This window comes from Biomphalaria glabrata, chromosome 2, assembly GCF_947242115.1.
Source record: "Biomphalaria glabrata chromosome 2, xgBioGlab47.1, whole genome shotgun sequence".
Classification (NCBI taxonomy): Eukaryota; Metazoa; Mollusca; class Gastropoda; family Planorbidae; genus Biomphalaria; species Biomphalaria glabrata.
The window spans coordinates 35,346,562-35,368,725 of NC_074712.1; the positions used below are offsets into that span (position 1 = coordinate 35,346,562).

At 34.5% G+C, this 22,164-nt stretch overlaps 1 protein-coding gene across 2 annotated transcripts; it reads right to left on the reverse strand.

The window, feature by feature from the left end:
- Positions 1 to 1,113: 1,113 nt before the first annotated feature.
- LOC106068271 (uncharacterized) lies at positions 1,114 to 20,035 on the reverse strand. 2 transcript variants are annotated; one of them, XM_056020237.1, is made up of 9 exons: positions 19,965 to 20,035; positions 18,127 to 18,393; positions 15,742 to 15,948; positions 14,119 to 14,202; positions 11,172 to 11,514; positions 10,727 to 10,861; positions 10,159 to 10,320; positions 8,857 to 9,013; positions 1,114 to 6,559 (listed from the first exon to the last, which is right to left on the reverse strand). In XM_056020237.1, the coding sequence occupies exons 2-9, from the start codon at positions 18,385 to 18,387 to the stop codon at positions 6,334 to 6,336; spliced, it is 1,575 nt and encodes a 524-aa protein (XP_055876212.1). In that variant the 5' UTR covers positions 18,388 to 18,393; positions 19,965 to 20,035; the 3' UTR covers positions 1,114 to 6,333. The 2 variants fall into 2 exon arrangements, with proteins under 2 accessions (XP_055876212.1, XP_013083031.2); XM_013227577.2 differs by lacking the exon at positions 19,965 to 20,035 and adding an exon at positions 19,858 to 19,935.
- Positions 20,036 to 22,164: the final 2,129 nt, after the last annotated feature.

Consider the following 22,164-nt stretch of genomic DNA (forward strand, 5'->3'; position numbering starts at 1 on the left):
CCTTTCTGGTATATATAAATAGCCCTGCCTTTCTAGTATATATAGTCCTGCCTTTCTAATATATATAGTCCTGCCTTTCTAGTATATTTAAAATAGCCCTGCCTTTCTAATATATATAAAATAGTCCTGCCTTTCTAGTAGGCTATATATAAAAAAGACCTGCCTTTCTAGTATATATAAAATAGCCCTGCCTTTCTAGTATATATAAAATAGTCCTGCCGTTCTAGTATATATAAAATAGCCCTGCCTTTCTAGTATATATAAAATAGCACTGCCTTTCTAGCATATATTAAATAGCCCTGCCTTTCTAGCATATATAAAATAGCCCTGCCTTTCTAGTATATATAAATAGCCCTGCTTTTCTAGCATATATAAAATAGTCCTGCCTTTCTAGTATATATAAATAGCCCTGCCTTTCTAGTATATATAAAAAAAATAGCCCTGCCTTTCTAGCATATATAAAATAGTCCTGCCTTTCTAGTATATATAAAATACTCCTGCCTTTCTACTATATACAAGTCTAGTGTTAAAGAGATCTTGTGTGACAGTGTAAAGAGACAGTCTGGCCTTTCAAGTAAACATGATGTCAGAAGAATTGATCTCATCACCAAGTAAAACATTAAATGAGGACAAAACACCTATAAGAGTTTGCTTAAAGCAACAATGGCTAGATGGACAAAAGATTCCCCTTCCATGCCACTAATGTGAGCATTAGTCACACATCCATAGGTTAGCAAGTCAAGGAGAAATTACATTAACAGAAACGAATGAAATATGCATTAGCCCTTTGTTTATTTGTGTTTTAAAAAAATTGACACCACTCAAAATTTTGATAGCTTTTGCTTTGCACAAAGTATAAGGAATTTTGTGTTTTGTTTCTAGTACTCTCACTAAGTTAAGATGAAAATAACTTTGGGACAGAAGGTAAACGTTGTAGATGTCGACACCAGTAGAACATCTAAACACAATAGAAATGAACAGATTTCATTGGTTTGAAATTAATTACTTTCAATTTTGTCTTTTTAAATTTCATTCAGAATCTCCCCAAAAAGAGAAATGTATTATTTCAAACTGCACACAACATTTGGTCACACACAAAGTATAAAACTGCTCTTAGAGTTCTAGACAATCAAAATGTTTATTGTTCATTTTATGCACAAATCTATAACATTGTTGCATTGCTTGTAGTCAGGATGATACATAACACATACTGCATAGGCTGAACTCGATGGTTCTTACTTGTCATACAACTAAGTTACATTTGGAAGTTGACAACTAGGCCGCTAAACAAACTATTAAAAATAAACACACAAATAACTAAAGGTTTCATCCAAATATCTCCATTAAGCCATTCTAATATACATGTTCCATGCACACTCATTTACATTTTTTTTTTTTTTTTTGCACAATGTCTTCAAGAATCTTATAATCTAGTGTTTACCGTTAGATCAACATAATTACACACAGTTTCTTTTGTGGATTGATCGATGGCCATTTGAACCATTTTATAGGTCAGGGATGTGGAGACTACGTTATATGTGGTCACTCCTAAATTTAAGAAAATATTTCAAGGAGAAATGAAGATTTTGATTTATTTTTTTTTACCTAAAGACAAACTATGAAAACAGTATATTGATGAAAAGTTGCATAATATATACTTTTTTTTTTCTGACATGCTTAATCTATCCCTTAAATTATGACAATCTTTCACCAATGAAAATAGGCAAAATCTGAAGGACTGTTCAAAAAATCTAATTATATTTTTATGCTATAAATTTCTATATTTTTTTCTTAATAGCACTAGAACAAATTTTCAAAATAAAATCTATTCTTGTTACTTGAAATAAAGTCAAAGAAAAATTTTAATTTTACATTTTAGCAAGAATGTAATGTCAAAATGAAAAATTAGGATGAGAATCAAAGCTGTAATTTTGTATTTTCATGAGTTCAAAGATGTTCCTTTCTTTATATAGAGAAATAACCACTTCTTATTGACAATAGCAAAAGGGAAAGAAATTTGAGAAAGAAAAGTAAAAAAAAAAAGGTGTTATTGGTGAGATAATGCACATTAACTAAATAGAGTACTTCATTCAATAGTCAACCATAATATAAGATTATGGGAAGGTAAAAACTATTGAAAGTAGTACATTGAAAGTAGTACATTGATAGTAATATTGTCAATATTGCCCTGGTGCAAACATTTGTCTTAAGCATCTGATGCAGTCTACTTCCCCAATCCACAATGCATTAAGATCTAACAGGATCATGGACATCAACTCAAATGATTTTGTTAAATTTTGTTTTCTTTTTTAAATGCACTATACTATTTTTTTTTAAAAAGCACTTAATAATGCCCAGTATATCGAGACTGACCATAAATACTAAAAACATGTACAAATTACCACCCAAGTGATATAAAAAGAGTTGTCATTTTATACATACACAATTAAAAAACAAAGCAACTAAAAATAATGAAGTCATTCTTAAATCCTATTTGGAACAACAATTAAATATTACAAATAAAAAGCCTAAATTACCCCCTCCCCCCAAAAAATAAAGAAGACAATTCTAACAAACTGTTACACCATGATGATATTACTACTGAGACAGGTTAGATCAGTGATGCCCAAAATACGGCCCGCGGGCTGACCGCGGTTCCATCTGGCCCGCCGAAATGTCGCACAAAGTGTAGACAACCCCATCGAAAAAAAAAAAGCTAACTTATGTATCTTTACCTATGTTAGGGCCCTTAATTTTTCTTTAATTGATTGGTAACCATGACCTTTAACATTAGTGTGTTTATGAAATGAGAATCTACCTGAAAAAGAGAACGGATCTTACTTTTTTTTTGTGGATCATGATAATAAGCCAACATAAGTGATCTATAAAAAAAAGGTGGCTGTTTCCAAAAAGAACAAAATATAAATGTCATTATGAAACAGATTTTCTTGGTTTGAGCCGCGAATAAAAAGATTGTTAGACTACGCCTAGAGATTGGAGGATTGTTGGAAATATTTACCAAAAAGCGACAAGAAAATGAGTCGATGTCAAAGCTAGCTACAATGTAGTTCTTTTTTTAAGTACAGAAATAAAGGCATTTTCTGACGCGTGAAAAAAAATCACTTCAGATATCCAATTCCATAATGTAAGTACTAGCTCCACAGTTTTTCTAATCTAATAGTTTCAAATTCAGGTAAATTTGATTTTTTTTTTGTATGTGTACATTTTTGCTCATGTGGCCTCCGACACGAGTGTCAGAAATTAAAATGGCCCGCAGGTCGAATTAGGTTGGGCATCACTGGGTTAGATAATTCCAAACATCAAGCCATGCAAATTTATAAATTTTCTTACACTCAAAACTTTGGGCTATCTAATAATCAGGTTTTGATTTAATCTGAATGCATTCATAAATATTTTATTAATGAATATCTTTCTAAATAAGACATTTTCTACTTTGCCTCAGCTAGTCATTCTATGATATGCCTAAGTAAAACAGGAAATAGAGAATCATTACGTCCTTTGCCTGAAAACACCAGATATAGAATGCCCGAATCTATACCTCCATTAGCTTGAGATCTAAAAGTGATTGATGTAAATATCATTAATGATGTATTACGAAATCATGGAACATTTCATGTCAATGTGAGTTGGCTTAGTCCAAGATGGCATGTCTTGCAATCTTGAAGTAAACTTTATATTAAATCTAAATTGGCCTTAATTATTCCATTGAATTATTCCTACTTTAGTGAATGCTGGTAGGTACTGTTAAATTCCTAACTGTGACCTATACATACAAATCAAATAATGTTTTAATTAACATTAATAAAACAAAAAATATATTGTTTTCACAATTTTTATAATTGCTGTATTGGAAGGAACTTCATATAATTTGATTTTTTTTTCCTGTAAGTCAATTCAAGGGAAATAACTTTATATTTGAAACAACTCTATATTTGAATCACAGACATAGAACTATATAGACTGGCCCACAAGACAATATTTATTTGTGCAAAACCAAATGGTCATTAATGAATCTTTGAGTTTCCTTTTCGCATAAAAGAAAACGTGATTTTCAGTTTTAAAATCTAAATAAGTTCCCATATTCCCAAGACTTTGCCTCTATACACCAAAAAGAAAGTGTTATAAAGTCCTCACTGTCATTATATTTGGTTAATAAAATAAAAAAAAAAAAAAAAAAATGTTTTCCAGAAAACAACTAGTTCAAGTCATGTTTAGCAAGCATGTGTAGTGAAAGTCTAGTGGTTGTGAGATGCTATACACAGACCTACTATACATTTATGTTTCAATGGTTGTGTAATCTTAACTAGGCTTGATCTAAAAAAAAAATTGTGGGAGAGAGGAAAAAAATGATTTAATTTTCTGAAACACATACTTTTTTTTTGAGTGAAGTAGGCACAACCCAAGTTTAAAAAATGTTAACTCTCAAAACCTAGTTTTCTGGGATATCTTTCAAAAGTCTCCCCCCCCCCCCCTTTTTTTTTTCTCTATTGGTAGGCAACATTTTGATAGTTATTAACAACTCATAACTGAGTATACCTAAGTAAGGCAACTTTTAACAAGCAGCATGAAGTTAATTTACCAATTTGTATTAAACTCACTGTGGTTATATTCAACAAGAAACTTTTAAATCCATCAAAACGATAAAGTACTGTATAAAAAAATATAGTAGAAAAAAAAACAACAACAATTTAACATATTGGCAAAAAGCATTTCAAGAGTTACCCTAACACAAATTAGACCTTACTGAAACAGAAAGTGTATCACAATAGAGATCACATACATACATGGTGTCTACAAGTACAGAGTGTCACAACAGCATAACTGAGTGGTCAGTGAGGACGTGCTTTACTCACATCATTATCTAAACAACAAACAAGTGTAATTACATCTCACACTCACACAACAAGTAACGTACATCATTTTCTTTTCAAGTAAAGTACAGAGCACGTCATATGAACCAACAGGTAGCCTAGATTCCACATAGTCATCTCAACAATAAATAGCACACATAAATATTGTCTAATTAACAACTGTCAAACTTTAAGACTAAAAATTCAATGAATGCATGAATAAACAAAAATAATAATAACAAAAGGGTGAGTGCCTTCAGAGATGTACATTACTAGAGCGATTATAACCTTCAGTAACTTGGATATTAAAGGCATTTTTAGATTGAATTTGAAATACAAACACACAAGTCTGTGTTTAGATTTTAGCTTAATATAAATATATATATATATAAATAGACATTTTCTGTTTACATAAGATCCTTAACAATATACTTATGGCAATGTCTGATTTCTATTCTCTTTGATGGCCAATAAAAATCAATAATGTCTGTATGGCTCGAAGACCAGGAAGCATCCAAGGCTGCCAGAATGCTTTATGGAGACTGTGAAACAGAAATGCCTCCCAATGCACTTTAAAGACTAACTGGGGCATCAATTTGCCCTCACTGGTATAGAGAATGCAGCAAATGATTTTTGAAAGAGACAGCTGGAGAACTATTACAAATGTCAAAGAAACACAACTGAAGTAAAACAACTGGGTCTTTGTGGTCATGTGACATACTGCACTACTTTTTAGACTCAGAGACAATGCCTTCTTTTATTCAGTCCTCACCACTAAGTGATGAGGGAATGTTTTATTGCATACTAGCAATAGTATCAAACTAATACCCAAAATTATCAACCACCCTTTATCTAAATAATCTTGATGAAAAAAAATAATTTAGAATTATACAAAACAGAGCTTAATTAGTAAAAAAAAAAGCAAGCAACAAATAAAGTTAATCAGAAATAAAAAAAAAATAAAAAATTAAACATGACTTCTATCACATTTCTATATTGTTCAATGGTACCGGTACATTGAGATGCTAGCAATGGAAAAAGACAATTATGATTGTGATTGTTAACTTCAATCAAAATCACATTAGAAAACAAAAAAAAAAAAAAAGAAGTGTACAGCTAACAAAGAAATAACAATTCATGGGTTAAAAATATACACAGAAAACCTAAACATGGTTCTAGCTCATACAGGTTTTGTATAGGCTAATACAAGATTTTTTTTTGTTTCTAGGGTAATGTTTAATTTCAACTAAACATGATCAACCCATGGCTTCTAGCCATGTTGACAATAATAAATCATGAAATATTGTCAAATAAAAACAAAAATGACTGAAGCTAATTTCTTTAGCATAGATGTCATTCATAGACTTCATTAGTCATAGCATCCTAAAGTAGAATTTAAATTGCTAACAGTCAAATCAATTAAAAAAAAGAATTTGTAAAACTCTACATAAAACCATTGGTATCAAGAAACTGCGCTGATTGTTTCCATAATGATGCCCATCACATGAGAATAAAACTTCCGATGTCTGTCCATCAGATCAAGACATACCTCATAGTGGTTGCATTCTGGGATAACTCTTACTTTGACGTTGGCAGATATGTCACTTAGAGCTTCAGCAAATGTCAATGTAGCTGATAAAGGAGAGACATAGTCTTCTGTCCCATGAACCAGTACCATCAAAGGCAAACTGTCAATACAAATAGTGAAACAAAGTGTATTCAATGCATTGTTACCAATGTGGGGACAAGATATGATTGCTGTAATATTTATATTAAAATGTTAATGTAAACAAAAAATGTAATTTGAAGGTTTGAAATTATCATGTGATAAAAGATGAACAGGAGAGAAAGGTGAAACAGAAAGCATAACAGCAGAGACTTCAATGGATATTTTTATAGACTTTTTTTCAAAAGACATTTTTGATGTCCTGATTTGTGGGATGAATGGCATATATACTGCTTGGCTATCTCACTTGAGTTGAATTGTGTTGGCTGAGCACATAAAGACTGCATGGAAACCTTCTCCCAGATACCCCCTCCCCCACATGTGCTCAAAAGAGATAGCACCATAGCACCAAAAATGCACTATACAAAAGCAATTTTGAAAATTTATATTTACGAATCTCACTATCCAGGCTCTCTGCAAACTGCACCATACACCACCAACTTAAAGATCTTGACAACTCAGGGCTCCAAAGTAACGTAACACTTTAATAGTTGAATAAATAACAGCCAAGACTGTACAATTGGCAACACGTACACTGTACAAATATCTCTCCGATAACACTGTACCGTCGTATCAACTCTTGCACTGGCCTCTCCGTCTCGTTCCGGGCTTGCAATGGGTTCAACAGTTCAGGACTGACTTCACACACTAGGCTCGTTGTGTCGGACTCGATCACAGACCAAGATCAAGACGTCGTTCGTCTCAACTGTACTTGATAGTATTCCGCACTGAACCGCCGTAATGCTCCGTACAGAACCACACCACTGAACTGTGCTGTAGTGAACCGGGCTCTGAACCTTGCTGTATTGAGCCCCTTTTCTCAACAGTCTTGACTGCGACACCTCCTCTCTTATATAAGGTCCCTACTGGCCTTCTCGAACCGGACAGAACGCCGCTCGATGTTTCCAGGTGGTCAGATGACTACAACTCTCGTGACGCTCCTGAGCTCTGTTCACGACGTCGATCCTTCCCGAACCGCTGTCGATCCTTCCCGAACCGCCGTGTTGACACTCGTCTCGGCTGACCGTCGTAACTCATCACGGTTGACTGCTTGTCTAGCGCTGGCCTGGGGCGATTTGCGTCGGCTGACTACACACACACCACTACCCCCCTCTGTGCCACCACCAGGTTTATAACAATATATATAATAATACAGATTTTTATAGTTATATAGTTATACACAACTTGAAAGACAAATTTCCTTATGGACAATAAAGATTAGCATTATTATTATTTATTATATTGCTTAGAAACATGGAGGGTAACAAGTCAAATATTAACATCTTGAAGACTCTTACAAAGTTTTAAAAACACATACAAATAAGGTATCCAGAAAAAACTCTGACTGTGCCAGACCCACAGGAAAGTTAACAGACCAAGAAAAATAAGTTCAAGGTGAAACTAAGGCCAAGGCTGAAATGATAACCTGGGCTTAACTGAATGGAGTAATCCTTAAGAGAAGTATGGATGCAACCCTATCTTGATAACACACCTAACCTAATCTAATTAGACTGCTAGGCCATGTTACAATTAAATTAACTATGCTTTAACTGTTACTTTTTAATTTTTGAAAAAAGTGTTATATAAGGTTAATCAAGTTAACTATTAGTCTTACAAAAAGAAATTAAAAAAAACAAGAGAAAATATGGCCCCTATGACTCTGCTGTTTAGTATGCAAAGCAGATAAAAAAGCAGGCTTCAATATTTTTAGTATGACAAACATTGGTGTAAAATTTATAATAATGCTTTTTGTTTTTTGACATATGACTATTACCTAACTGACCTATTATAGAAGTACGTGTTCAAGAACCAAGTGTAGCTCTGGGTATAAAAAAAATGTCAGGAAACCTTCATTTATGCATAGCAGAAACTATAAACTATCAATAACTATAATCCTTCCTCAATACAAAATGTTCATCTAAAGTACAATTTCTTTCAATCACTCATATCTAAGGATAGATATCCTGCAACTGTTTGAATATGTCACTTATTACATACAGATTATGTACTGTTTTTAAATAGCTTGAATCACTTTGAATAAATATAAGCATTCATTCTCAATGTATTTTAAAAATTTATAATTTGGTTAAACTTAAGTAGCTAATACACCAGAAATCTTATAAACAATATATATATTTTTTTGTAATATTATTTTGACAAAATACAAATATTACTAAATATAATTATTTATTTCCCTTTATTATACTTTAGCATGACCATACTTAGTACATACTACATAAAAATTGATTTGACTAATACCTTAAACATCTCCCTAAGCTGTGAATGATTTCTTTAGGAGAAAACCTGGCAAAATGATCTTCACCATAGTGGGCTCTACACATGCAAGATACATCTTCAATGCCACGCCACGATTCATGCTGGAAGTGGTCCTTGATACTGTACACACCAGCCAAACCTAAGCACAACAATTTCAGATATAAATCATGTAAAAAAAAAACATCCATGAGTAAGTAAACATACACAAGGAACAATTTTGGCTTAACTGGAGACTTTTGAAAACTAGCATCAAACATTTTAGTTCTTAATTCAATTGACTGAAATTTTAATTTTAATTTTAAAATAAAATTATTTTCAGAGTTTTATCAACATTAAAAACATATTTTTAGTGAAAGTAAATTTTGAGTTTGTAATATTTTTATTAAACAACATTACACTTTAAAGAGAGGAGGAAAGATAAAAGGAAAAGTATTGACTACATCAAAGTTTCATTTTTTATTGTGACAGAATCATAAGAAAGCCTTTTGTAATAACAAAAAGTTATTTTAAAATTCAAAGAAATCATATAAATACTCTTGGGGGGAGCTACCACCTTCTACCAAGTGCGTCCCCAGGTGGAGAATAGGGGGAAAGACCCTTAGATATAAAGCAAATAAACAGCCGCGGACCAACTGGTTTGCAGTCATGCAGGATGAGGTGAAGTATTCCAGTGGTTAGAATATTTACTAAAAACATCTCAGAAATCCAGGGAAATGATTGCAAAAAGCGAGTATAGGGTGCTCTAACTCTAAACCCGGGTAAATGAAACTCGTTAGCTAGGGATAGCAGTTCATCTAGGAGAGAAAACTCCAAAAATAAACACCTGCTGCCTTGCAGATGATCTTGGATGATCAAAGGCTATGGGAGCACACCCAGAAAGAAAAGTAGGCTGAAGTTGGAGTCAATGGGCCTCCTGGCACATAACACATTGACACACAACCTCATCTATGTTGGAGTTCAGTAACGATTCTAATAGATGTGGCGTCCTGTCTGTGGAATCCCGCTGCGCAGGCAGGGGGCTGGGCTCTCCGCCTCGAAGGACTATATGGAGAGCTCCCTGATTTGGAAACCACTGTGCAGTTCATCTCATATATTGGTCTAGTCATCTGAACACTCCAACATGACAATGAGAACGAAGAAGAAGAAATATAAATACTTAAACAAAAATGTGTATTTTGTAAAATGTAGTCTGGAATTTCTAGTCCAAAACTTCATCCCAAGATTTATGTAAATTTGTTTTTCAGACAATATGCCCAGATCATTATCAGTAGACTGCAAATTTACCTATAAATGCTTTCACTGCCTTGCACAAGTCAACAAGAGTGGCATGTCTGTCAATGTCTTTAGGTCTGACAGTGATGACTGAATCATTGTCTCCACTATCTTCCTCTTCTTCATCATCACCTTGACTACCCCCAGAGTGACTGCCTTGGTTTGTTTGACCTTCTGCAATATTTTACAAAATAATTTAAGTATTTTTGCTTCCAACATTTCTTGTGCAAACATTTTGTAAGCCAATCTCTGTAAAAATTATTTACTTGCCTTAGATATTAATTTTAAACTTCAATAAAGCGCTTCAAGTCTTTAAGGTTGAGAAACAAACAAAAAAATTATTAATTTGACATTTTTAGTGCCACTAACTTTAAAATACAACAGTTGTTACAAGAATTATTAAATTCTTTAAATAGTCCATACAATATTACTGATAATTAAGTCTTATTTTAAACAAAACTATGTAAAAACAATAAAGCATTTTTTTTTTATAAATCATAAAATGTTGAAAAACAAAATATATAACTATTTTAAAAGTTGACATTTTTAAATTGAAATTTTTACCAACATTTTTGTTTACCTCCATTATTTTCTGCCGATAATGGCCCTTCAGCAGCTAAAGTTTCATTTTCTATCTCTGCAGCCCCTTCTTTATTTTCCTCATGGGGAACTCTCTCCTGTCCATTGCCTTCATTCTCACTGACTGAAGCTCCATCTTCAAAGAAAGTTCTATATTTAAAATACTTTAAAATATTTTTTTCTTTATTATTTATTTAATTTTTTTTCTTAACCTAGAACCTAACCTTAAGTTATTTTATTCAGATTTGTAGAAGAGCCTTTTGTTATCAATAGTGTATGATGGTATTGTGTGGTGAGCTAAACAAGTTAACAGCCTGTGCCTAATACTAATAATGTAATAATTAGAGATAGGTGAGACTAGGAATTTAAGTTGTTCATATTTCAGTTGTCAAAGATTAATATAATGTTTGACAAAAAGTAGTACATAACATAAAAGGAATTCTTACTTTCTGGATTGGCATTATTATCAGAATTCAGACTGCTTCCAAACAGGCTTGTGCCTCCACTGTCAGTCAATAAGCACTGCTCCACAGATGATCCATTTTCACTGACCACTGCAAAAGATTCAGAGGATCCTGAACTGTCTTGGTGACCGTCATTTCTTGGTTCTAGAAGCCCACCTCTTTTGCCATAATGACTCTCAGCAAAAGACAACTCTTCCAGCTGATCTAAAGCAGGTGTAAATTTGAAAGTGGACTGCACACTAAGCCTTTCATCATGAAGAAGCTCCAGTATAGCCATGACAGACAGATGAGCTCCCGCTGAATGGCCAATTAGAATTATTTTGTTCTGAAAATACAAACAAAAATGCAGAAATAAATTTCACCCTAAAATATAAGTTTCACTTTTTTTGTCTTTTACTTAGTTTGATAGCTAAAAAACTTTAAGGAACTTTAAGGACAACTAAAAACTTTATGACTGTTATTATTATATTATCCTACTAAATGCATAAATGTTAAAGCAGAAAGGCTAGTTTACTTTTTTTTTTTTTTTGAGCCTGTAGTTACTACTGAAGATTAAAACAATACAGTAGAAAGCTGTTGGATTTACAAATGTTATTGTAATATAATTAATTTCATATTACATTTATTACATATATTTTTTTTTTATTCCTAGCTGTGTCATATGGACCAATGATTTTTTTTTTTAATTCTAAATGTTCTAGCAATAGTTCAATAATCCTACACTCTTAAACATCAATTCTTGTATGTATGTATGTATGTATGTATGTATGTATGTATATTATTTCGAAAACGGCTCTAACGATTTTCTTTAAAATTTCAAGGTATGCGTATATTAATGAGAAAAAAATTCTCAACTCATTGGCCACATCAGGAAAACTCGAGGTCGACCTTTATATCGGTTTGAAAAATGTCTCATTATCGAAAAATTAATTTTGGCTACAATGTTTTATGAATGAAATTCTATATATGACGTCAAAGGGTCACTAGGCTCACAGCAGTACACTAAGACATTTCTTCACAAACAAGAACAAGTTTTGATAAATCAATAGGCCTAATTAAACATTTCCACACCATCTTATTGTAGATTGATCTATTATGAAACTATTGAGAAAAATAATGAAATTAAATTTGTCCATGTATGAATTAGTTATTGTGTTTTAAAGGCTTTATAAATTGTTTACACTTTAATTGCGTAGACCAGTAGGTAGCTTTTACTTTGTTGTTATTTTGCTGGTGAATTATTGCAATGTGTTCAAGCTTCGAGTCTACTGTCCCATACCAAAACATAGGAAATGGCCATAACACAGCTTCTCTACGCCTTACTTGCACACAATGAACATGATACCCAGGGCCGGCCCTAATATTTGCGGGGCCCTATGTGAAATAGATTGTGCGTGGCCCAGTCAGGGTAGGGATAATGATAATAAGTGAAAATTAAGACTTTGTATTAGAAAATAAATTCGTCTTTGCATTACATTTTTATTAAATGAAAGCTGACAATGCCATTTTTTTTTAATCACAAGTAGGATTGGCGTTTACCATATTGACTGACACCCCAAAATGACTATTTTGTCTATTTTAAGGACATTTTTATGAGTTTTCAGGAGATTTTAATAATTTTAGGAGATTGCCAGGACTTATAAGTATATTTTGCAATTTCAGGAGTTCCTTGAAAATAAGGAGACCATGGGAACCCTATTATAAGTTATAATGGTTTAATTTAATAATTTACACCTAGAATTAGCGCGGGGGCTTATGAAAGTTCGGGGCCCACTGCGGCCGGCCCTGATAATATCCAGCCCGCGGTCAACAAATTTTGATTACGCTGTTGCCTCTTTTGGTTTAACTATAAACCTCTGTAAAATGGAAGTCATGTTCCAGAAGTCACCTAATAAAATGTACTCAGCCCCAAAGATCACAGGGAATAGGCATCCCTTAATGTGCTAGACAACTTCACATATCTGGTAAGAATAGTATCAAATGACGCGTTGCTTTAAAGGGAGGTTGATATGTGATCAGGGATAGACATGCTCGTGGATGCCTCCAAGCGAGAGTGTGGCAAAATGAAATGCTCCTACAAAAATCAGTGTCTACCATACAATAGTTCTCTCAACCCCTCTGTGGATCTGAGACATGGGTACTTATAGTCCGACAGTCACGCTGGGCAGGGCAATTATCCTGTATGGGGAACGAACATATGCCAAAGGCAATCTTTTTTTTAGAGAGCTGAAAGGTGGTCATCATAACAAAGATGCCCCATAATAACACTTCTTTAGAATACTAACGCGATGTTTTTAGGTCTCTTAAGAAAAATGTGCTATTTTACTTTGTTACAATGTGCATGTTTACCATATAGCGTAGAGATTTTGTATCACTTGATGCTTCATACTAAAGCCATAATGAATATACTAATTGCAATATTAAATGTCTGAACATAACCATTTTAGAAGTTACACTGCAAAGACTTTCTTCCAAGCCAATAATAGCCCAATAGTTTTACGCAAAAGATGCATTGTAAAACGACATGACTTGAGCTGTGGTTTTTCTAGACTGTTGGGGGGACTTACAGACTTTCTATTGTAATCGCTGTGTACAATTACATTGAGAACTAACAAAATGAAGAAGCAACTCTTCACATTGATAGTCTTTACCCGATCGTTCATTTTTGTAATTACAAATATATTCCCAAAATGATTTCGGGTTTATATCCTTCTTTAACAAATTATTCAACCGAGCGTGGCTCGATCACCTGGTACTAATTAGTAGATAAAAACTGAAAATAAAGACAAAGGCATGGTGGAGAATCTGTTTTAATACTTTATATTTAGCAAAAGATTTTTTATGCTAAAAAAAAAAAGCTTCTTTTCTTTTAGATTTAAAAAAAAAAAATTAAAGCACCAAATGAAGAAAGTTCTAAATTCTTTGATACCTTGTCTCCTCCGTACTCTTGAATGTTATCTATAACCCAGCTAATGCAGTCCACAATATCTTGAATCATGTCATCTACATAACCCTAAAGATCAAAAGATTGGTTTGATAAGACAACTTATTATTTCAAATGTAAATTTACAAAATTATCATGCCTTGTCAACTAATAAAAGCCATTATCCAATGGTACTATTTGTAAATTTAACTTAAAAACAGAAATTTAATATTAAATGAATAACATTCTTCCTTAACATTTTTCTTTTTCAATAATTTATAGGCCTTGGTATATTTTTTTAAAAATATTCTTTGTCTGTTAAGACCTCTGCGCGGTGTTGATTCTTGACAATCTGTCTAGTGTAGATCTAACTGTAGGTAACGCTGAACTCAACACTTCAGTAACACCGGCGAAAGGCCGAAACAATCAAATATGTAGTCGACGCTGATATGTTGTTCTAACAATACGTTTAATACTCAAAAGGGAATCGTTCGATGTCAATAATGTCGTACTCAAGTCTACTACTTTACAATAAGCGTCCTCCTTCTAGCGTCGTTTAGAGCGTTCTTCTTTTTAAAAGATCTGTCACGTCACTTGTCGCTAATTAAAACTTTACCCTATTCCCGAAACAAATAACTAATTCCTAACTACTTCCTAATCATGTCATAACAACTCCTGTTGGTATGAATAAAAAGGGCATTTATAAGGCGACGATGTAGTTACATCAAGGAAAAGTAAGTTTTATAATTTATTCTTTGTATTTGATCATGATCATACATCAGTAAAGAGTGAGGTCGTGTGGGGACAAGTAAGTGGAGAGAGGAAATAAAATACACTTGTAAATGCCCGAAAGAACGTTAGGTGTATAGTGGGAGAACGAGCATTGATAAATGTCAATTTGTCATATTAGGTAAATTGTCTGTCCTGACGTGTGAGGGAAAGCGGTGTAACCTCGGGAACGTAATGTGATGAAGTATAGATAGACACACCTATAGTGTCAGCGCAAACGAACGATGTCTGCGGTCACCTATGGCACATCACAGTGGACAGTATCAGTTAGTGACACTGGAGGGAAATATGTGTTCAGAGGAACTTGATTGTGGACACAGAAAGAGAAGTTGAAATCGCAATCAAGACTCAAGTTGTGTTGTCTTTTATGTTTCCCTACATTTTGGCCCTTGCACATTGTAAGACTAAGACAGTAGATTAAAAAATTGACAGGCAATTTTTTTAGCGGGAGGGGGAGGAGTTGTTAAGACCTCTGCGCGGTGTTGATTCTTGACAATCTGTCTAGTGTAGATCTAACTGTAGGTAACGCTGAACTCAACACTTCAGTAACACCGGCGAAAGGCCGAAACAATCAAATATGTAGTCGACGCTGATATGTTGTTCTAACAATACGTTTAATACTCAAAAGGGAATCGTTCGATGTCAATAATGTCGTACTCAAGTCTACTACTTTACAATAAGCGTCCTCCTTCTAGCGTCGTTTAGAGCGTTCTTCTTTTTAAAAGATCTGGCACGTCACTTGTCGCTAATTAAAACTTTACCCTATTCCCGAAACAAATAACTAATTCCTAACTACTTCCTAATCATGTCATAACAGTCAACGTTAATATGTATTGTTACCTTTGGGTACGTGGAATAGTTTGGGCAGACTACAATAGACTGTGTGTGTGAGGCAATGTTTGTACATAGTAGACCATATGAACTTTTATTTCCAGAGCTCCAGGCCCCACCATACACAAATATGACTACTGGTAAATTAGCTGCAGGATTTCTCTCCCAAGGCAGATAAATGTCCAGGGTGCAGTCATTTCTACCAAAGGCTAAATTCTAGATTCAGAAAAAAAAGATAAGAAACATACTTGAAATATATACATTCTCTGATAAAATAATAAAACATGTATGCCATAGATCAATTTAATTATCAATGGCTGGAATTTATCTAACATATAACTTAAAAGTATTATCAACAAATGTGAGACAAAAATACTAATCTCTAGATCTAGAGGTAATAGAAAAATTGTCATTTGTGTTCAATTTAGATCTGGAAAACATTTTGATATGTAAAAGTATCCAACAAGGTTAGGTCAATAAAAACAATACAATAAAAAATCGCAGACCAATATATATTTCAATATAGACAGCATATTTACTTCACTTTGGAATGAGAACTTAATTAATTTTTTTTAAACCTTATTTTTTTTTAATCTAAACTATATCATTGTTAAAAATGACAAACCTAAAAAAAAAGTTATCCAATATCCCTTGATTTTTTAAAGTGTTTTATAAACTCCAATGACAAAGTCACACCTTTAGAAAAGATATCAACAACAGAGCTAGGCAGACCTTCGAGTGGAACCCCAAGGGCACAAGGCATAGAGAAAGACCAAAAAGAAATTGGCGACGCAGTGTACTAGATGAAGTTGAGAGGACAGGAAAGAGCTGGGAAGCCATTAAAAAACTAGCAAGAGACCATGGAGGGTGGCGTGTTTTTATTGAGGCCCTATGTACCATTAGGAACGCAAAGGGAAGATAATGATGATGAATGACAAAGTAACAATGAACATGTGAAAACACACTCTGATTATTTTAATCTATAACAATTACTTAATTAGAAGCAATGTTGAAATGTTTCAGCCACTATTTTACCAGAAGCCATGAACAAAAAAGAGTGATAGCAAAGAATGTATAGATTTCTTTTTTGATGTACACACAGGAATATGGGTGTTGCATGTGTGTATAATGTCATGATAGATAGCACACAATAAAAGTTGACCATTAGTACATCAACTGTCTGTATTATTTAGGTCATGGGAAAATAAAACAGATAGCCTTGATTTGCATAGACTAGATATAGAGTCAATGTGGATTTATGGGAAGGATGATGCAGCTTACTATCCAGAAAGATCGATAGACACTGTGATGACTTTCTAATTGTAATGAACTACAAACATCTAATCACAGTAACAAACTCGAATAGCTTTATTTTATATTAAACTGCAGCACTTTATTTTCTATCTAGTTTCTACCTCACAACCTATACCAACAGGCCTAGCCGCCCAACTGTCTTCTGCATTCCTGTCCTCTCGTTACCCTGCAAGGCTGACCCATTCAACCACTGGACAGGTACAGAACAGGGGCCTAACTTAAGGATGACACTCATGCTCCATGACATATAAACACACACACACACCAAAATCCTTTCACAACAGACACCACTATATAAGGAATGTGGGGTGGTTGGTCATTGTATTGTGCACATTAACAAGTCATTAGTAATTGTGACAAGTAGATTGTTTAATGTGCTTATTACTTTTCTCCTATATTTCAACAATAATATTATATCCAAGTTATCAACTGTACAAGTGATTGATATTTTGGATTACACATTTTTATTGAATTGAGTTTGAAGGCATTAAACTCAAGAAAATTATATTCAATCCCTGTAGTGTGTTGAACAGATTTATAGGTACCTCTGAATCAAGTATGTCATGTGACATGTGTCTCAAGTACCCCCTGACAACCAGTCCAGCTCCTGGCCATCACACATGGCTCAGATTTTGGGTACAGCGGAAAAATGGAAGTGCTTGTCAGCCTAGGAGAAGGAATACTCTGAATTCAAACCCTCTGCTGCCTTGTAGCTATACCATAAGATGGGAAAAACTCCTGGAGTCAACCCTGAGGAAAATCAGGAGCCAGCAACCCCTAAGGGAGCTTGCAGTGCTACAATCTGGCAGAACCTGTGATGCTGCTGATCCCAAACTGTATCAGCACTTACATAATCTGTGTGGAGAGTGGGAACTGCTGAATGGGTGACATCATTCTGACTATAGCTAATGGCTAGGAATTCTTTCTATGAGATGATCCAGTCGCTTCATGACTGAAGGAGGCCATTGAAAATGTATAAATAGTAATAAGGCTGAAACTTGATCCTGGTAGTACCAGAGAATGACTATATGCTTATTTTTATGATAATGATACTTTCAATGCTCAAATTAGAATACTTACCTTGTAAAGTCTGCTTGGGTCAGCATTCTTGTAGAATTTTTTCCATTTTAGATATAAAAATAGAAAGGTTGTTTTATCCCTTAGCATCTGAAGTAATACATGATTTAAACCAAGTACTTTTCTGGGATTCAGAGCACGGCTATATCTGTTCTTGCACTGTGGCCATCCATGTAATATATTGCTGACTATTGCAATAGTGTAGGGTATTATGATAGCTGATGATACTAAAACTAATGCACCACGCAACATTCGAAGAATCATCCTAATCTAAATGAAGAAATAAATATATCAATTTATAGTATGCTTTCAAAAATAGTATATATATAACAATTTATATAGATCTAGTTATAAAAACTTCTTGTAATGTTTTTGGTAGTAATCTAGAATTAGATCCCAGAGAGTTATTGAATAACACAAACTGCATTTTTCATCCTCCTTTAAAATGTTTTGATAATACTTACATACATTAGCAAGTATGTATACACTTAGTTTTCAAAACAATGGAGTACACTTGTGGGAGTCCATAAATCATCATCATCCATGTGACTGAGGGCTTGAGAGGTTCAAATCCCCTCTTTTAAAAGCCATGCTTCTGTGAGCACTGACTTAATGTTATTATACATGTCAAGAGCAGGTTGTGGCTTTTCAGACCCATTGAGATAGATTTCAGCAAGTCATCGAGTCTTAGGCTGCATTATTTCTAGATCTAGGTTCTAGAGTAAAACACACCACCACTGTACACTTCATTTTGTATTGAGGATTGAATTTACCAAAAAGAGACAAGAAAATGAGTCAGCTGTAAAGCTTGCTCATATTGTAAGTAGAGACATGAAGCCATTTTCTGATGGCAAAAATGCATAAAATATAAGTGCTTGCTAGCAATGATGGAAGAAATGTGTCATGAAAAGAAGATAATTACAAGGCGAGTGAAAGATATATATCATTATATGGGTACATATTTCTATTCAAAACCAACAGTGAAAGCAGATTTTGAAATGTTTTCTATCGCTGCAAATGAAATCCATGATACCTAATTGTCTCAAGGACGAACATCTAGAATTCTAGATTCAGTGTTCCTGATATTTAAAAGTTGATTTAAATCATAAACGTTTCTTGAATAAATTTTTATACTTTACCCCTTACTAGATTCAAAGCTTTCTAATAAAAACGGATAATTATCTATATTGACTATATAATCCTTTTTTACTTTTTGATGATGTTGCCTGCGACAAACACTAGTGTCGGAAATCAAAATGTCTTGCCAGTCAAATAATTAAGGTTGAGCATCAGCCTAGGCATCACTGCCAGATCATAGATCTATAACTATAGAGTATAGATTTAGATCTAAATCAGTAGATCATCGTAGATGATGTCTACTTGGACTTGCTTGATAAGTTAAGGTTGATACCCCCCTCCCCAGCCAGGCCCCCACCATAGAGTATGATAGTCGCCATACATAGACTTCATAGATCATATATAGAGTAGAGAAGAGGAGTAGAGAGGCATAGACTTCATACTGGTTCATAGAGTCAGAGACAGACCATAGCTAGGCAATGTGAATGAGCCTTGACTGCCTTGGCTTGAGGCATAGTCTAGTAAAAGTTCTAAATCTAGATAATTACAATATAATATATTAGATTAAATCTATCTAGACTAGACTCTAAATGTAGACCTATAGGTCTCCATTAGATTTAGATCTAATAATAAAAAAAGGGGAAAGGAGAAATATACTCAAATGTCTTGAAGGAGATTGATGTAGCCTAACTACAAATACAAGACTAGATCAGAGATGTAGATCTATAGATCATAATGTATATATATAGGTCTGTGATACTAACCTACACTTTTTAAAATGTCGATATTTTATTTTAGCATCATTATTATTATCCAAAAGTCTTGAGTGTGTGAGTGTATACGTTATTACGTTTTACTAGTATATTATCATAGGCGTTGTCTTTCGGGAAGGGGAGTGCATTAAGGGGTGTTTTTTTTTACACACACACACAAATATATGTGTAATGTGTATACGTAATTAATCTTCATTACATTATGTTTTTCACGATCCAGTCGCGAGTTGCACTTAAGGGATGACTTTTGGGATGCGATTGTCCTCTTTAATTGAACGTTACCAAGCCAGCGCAGGCGTCGTTGTCTGAGGATTGCGAAGATGCTGGGAAGACCCGTTCACGCAAGGATTCGATCTCAATGTTGCACTCTCTCTTTCTCTGTCTCTCTCTCTCTTTCTCTCTCTCTCTCTCTCTTGCCATGTGATTTTCAAGATTCTTCGGAGGCAGCACAAGAGGAATGAATTTAGTTTTCTCTCTTATCTTATCTTATCTTATATAATACAGACTTTACTTCAAAAAAAGAAGATGATTACGTCCTACGCGTCATGCATTTAGTCATGCATATTAACCAATGACTTAATTCTGACAAGTCACTGGTTTTCCTGGCTAGCTCAGGCAACCCATTCCATGCTCTAATAGCATAGGTAGGCCTAGTCCATGACTCACTACCGTACAGTAACGTGCTCAAAACTCATGCCTTGTAGACCTCCATTTTGGTCAGTGTGCTTCCGATTTTCCCAAATTCTTTGTCAGAGTCTGGCAATTCAAGGTCGATGCAGCCTTCCATGTGAATTGTGGATCCAAGGTAGCAGAATTCTACCTTTTTTTCATCATTGAGTGTGGAGGGTGGTGTTGTAGCAGGTTGCCCCATGTTTGTTAGCCCAATATACTCGTTGCGGGCATGAGAGAAGCGGTCGGGACATTAGAGACTGAAGCTCGTCATGTGTGTATGCCACTACCGCTGCATCATCCGTGAATAGCATATCTCTTACAAGTGTGGTTCTGATTTTTGTTTTGGCTTTTTTTTTTCATCAAATCTAAAATGGAGATAGATGCCTTCAGCGGATTTGTCAGATGCGTGGTTGATTAGCAGTGAAAAAGTATTCCGAAGAGGGTTGGGCCAGGATACATCATTGTTTGGTTTAACTCTGCTGTTTATGCTGAAAATTTCGGAGCGGGTGCCATATTGAACAGCACGGTCTCTATCATATTTTGTTGGAAGGAGACAATTACATTTAGCAGTTTGGGTGGGCAGCCTATTACCTGCAAAATTATTAAGAGGCCATTGTCTACTGGACCGAAGGTCTTAGGTCAATGAACGCATTGTACAAAGGTATCCTTTGTTCTCTGCACTTTTCCTGAAGCTGACGGATGGAGAATATCATGTCGATTGTGAACGAAAGCCACTCTGTGATTCTGGATATACCCTTAAGAAGTAGGCCTATCACTCGCGCAAATTGTTCTCTTATGATACTTACGAGAGAAATTCCCAAGTAATTGTTGCAGTCGCTCCTGTCACCTATGTTCTTGTACAGGGTGACCAGGGGCGAACTGGCTTGATGGGTATTCGGGCAAATGCCCGGTGGTCCAATACCTAAATGTGCCGGTAGGGCCACCGAAAGGGCCGCATGGATGCCACCATGACACGTTTTTTAATATTCTCTTGTAAAAGTGACCCATCTGAACGTCGTGCTTTAAAAATATCTTTCACAGGCTCTACAGTGTAATACTAATTAATACAACTCATTTTCCGATATAATGTAAAAACTTACATCAGCATCCATAGACTAGCTAGTGCTACTAGTAGGCTTCATCCTACAAAATTAGTGATATAAAAAGCAACATAAGGCCTATAATTCTTATAAAGATATGAGTTCACTGTATTCATTCATATCCATACATTATAAAAATAAGCATAATAATTTTGTGGACAGTTAGGATGCCCATCGTATGATATACAATTTATAGGCCGGTTTGTATAGAAATGCCCTGGCCTATTTTGACACCCAGTCCGCCCCTGAGGGTGACTATCTTAGTATCCCGCAGGTCCTGTAGCACATCATATACTAGACAATATTTGCAGGGTTGGATTAATGTAGTATTACACTATGTAGAAGACCTGGGGGATACCTTCGCATCCTAGGGAATAGCCGTCAGCCATATTGCCTATGTATAGTGTCAGTCCTGGTTA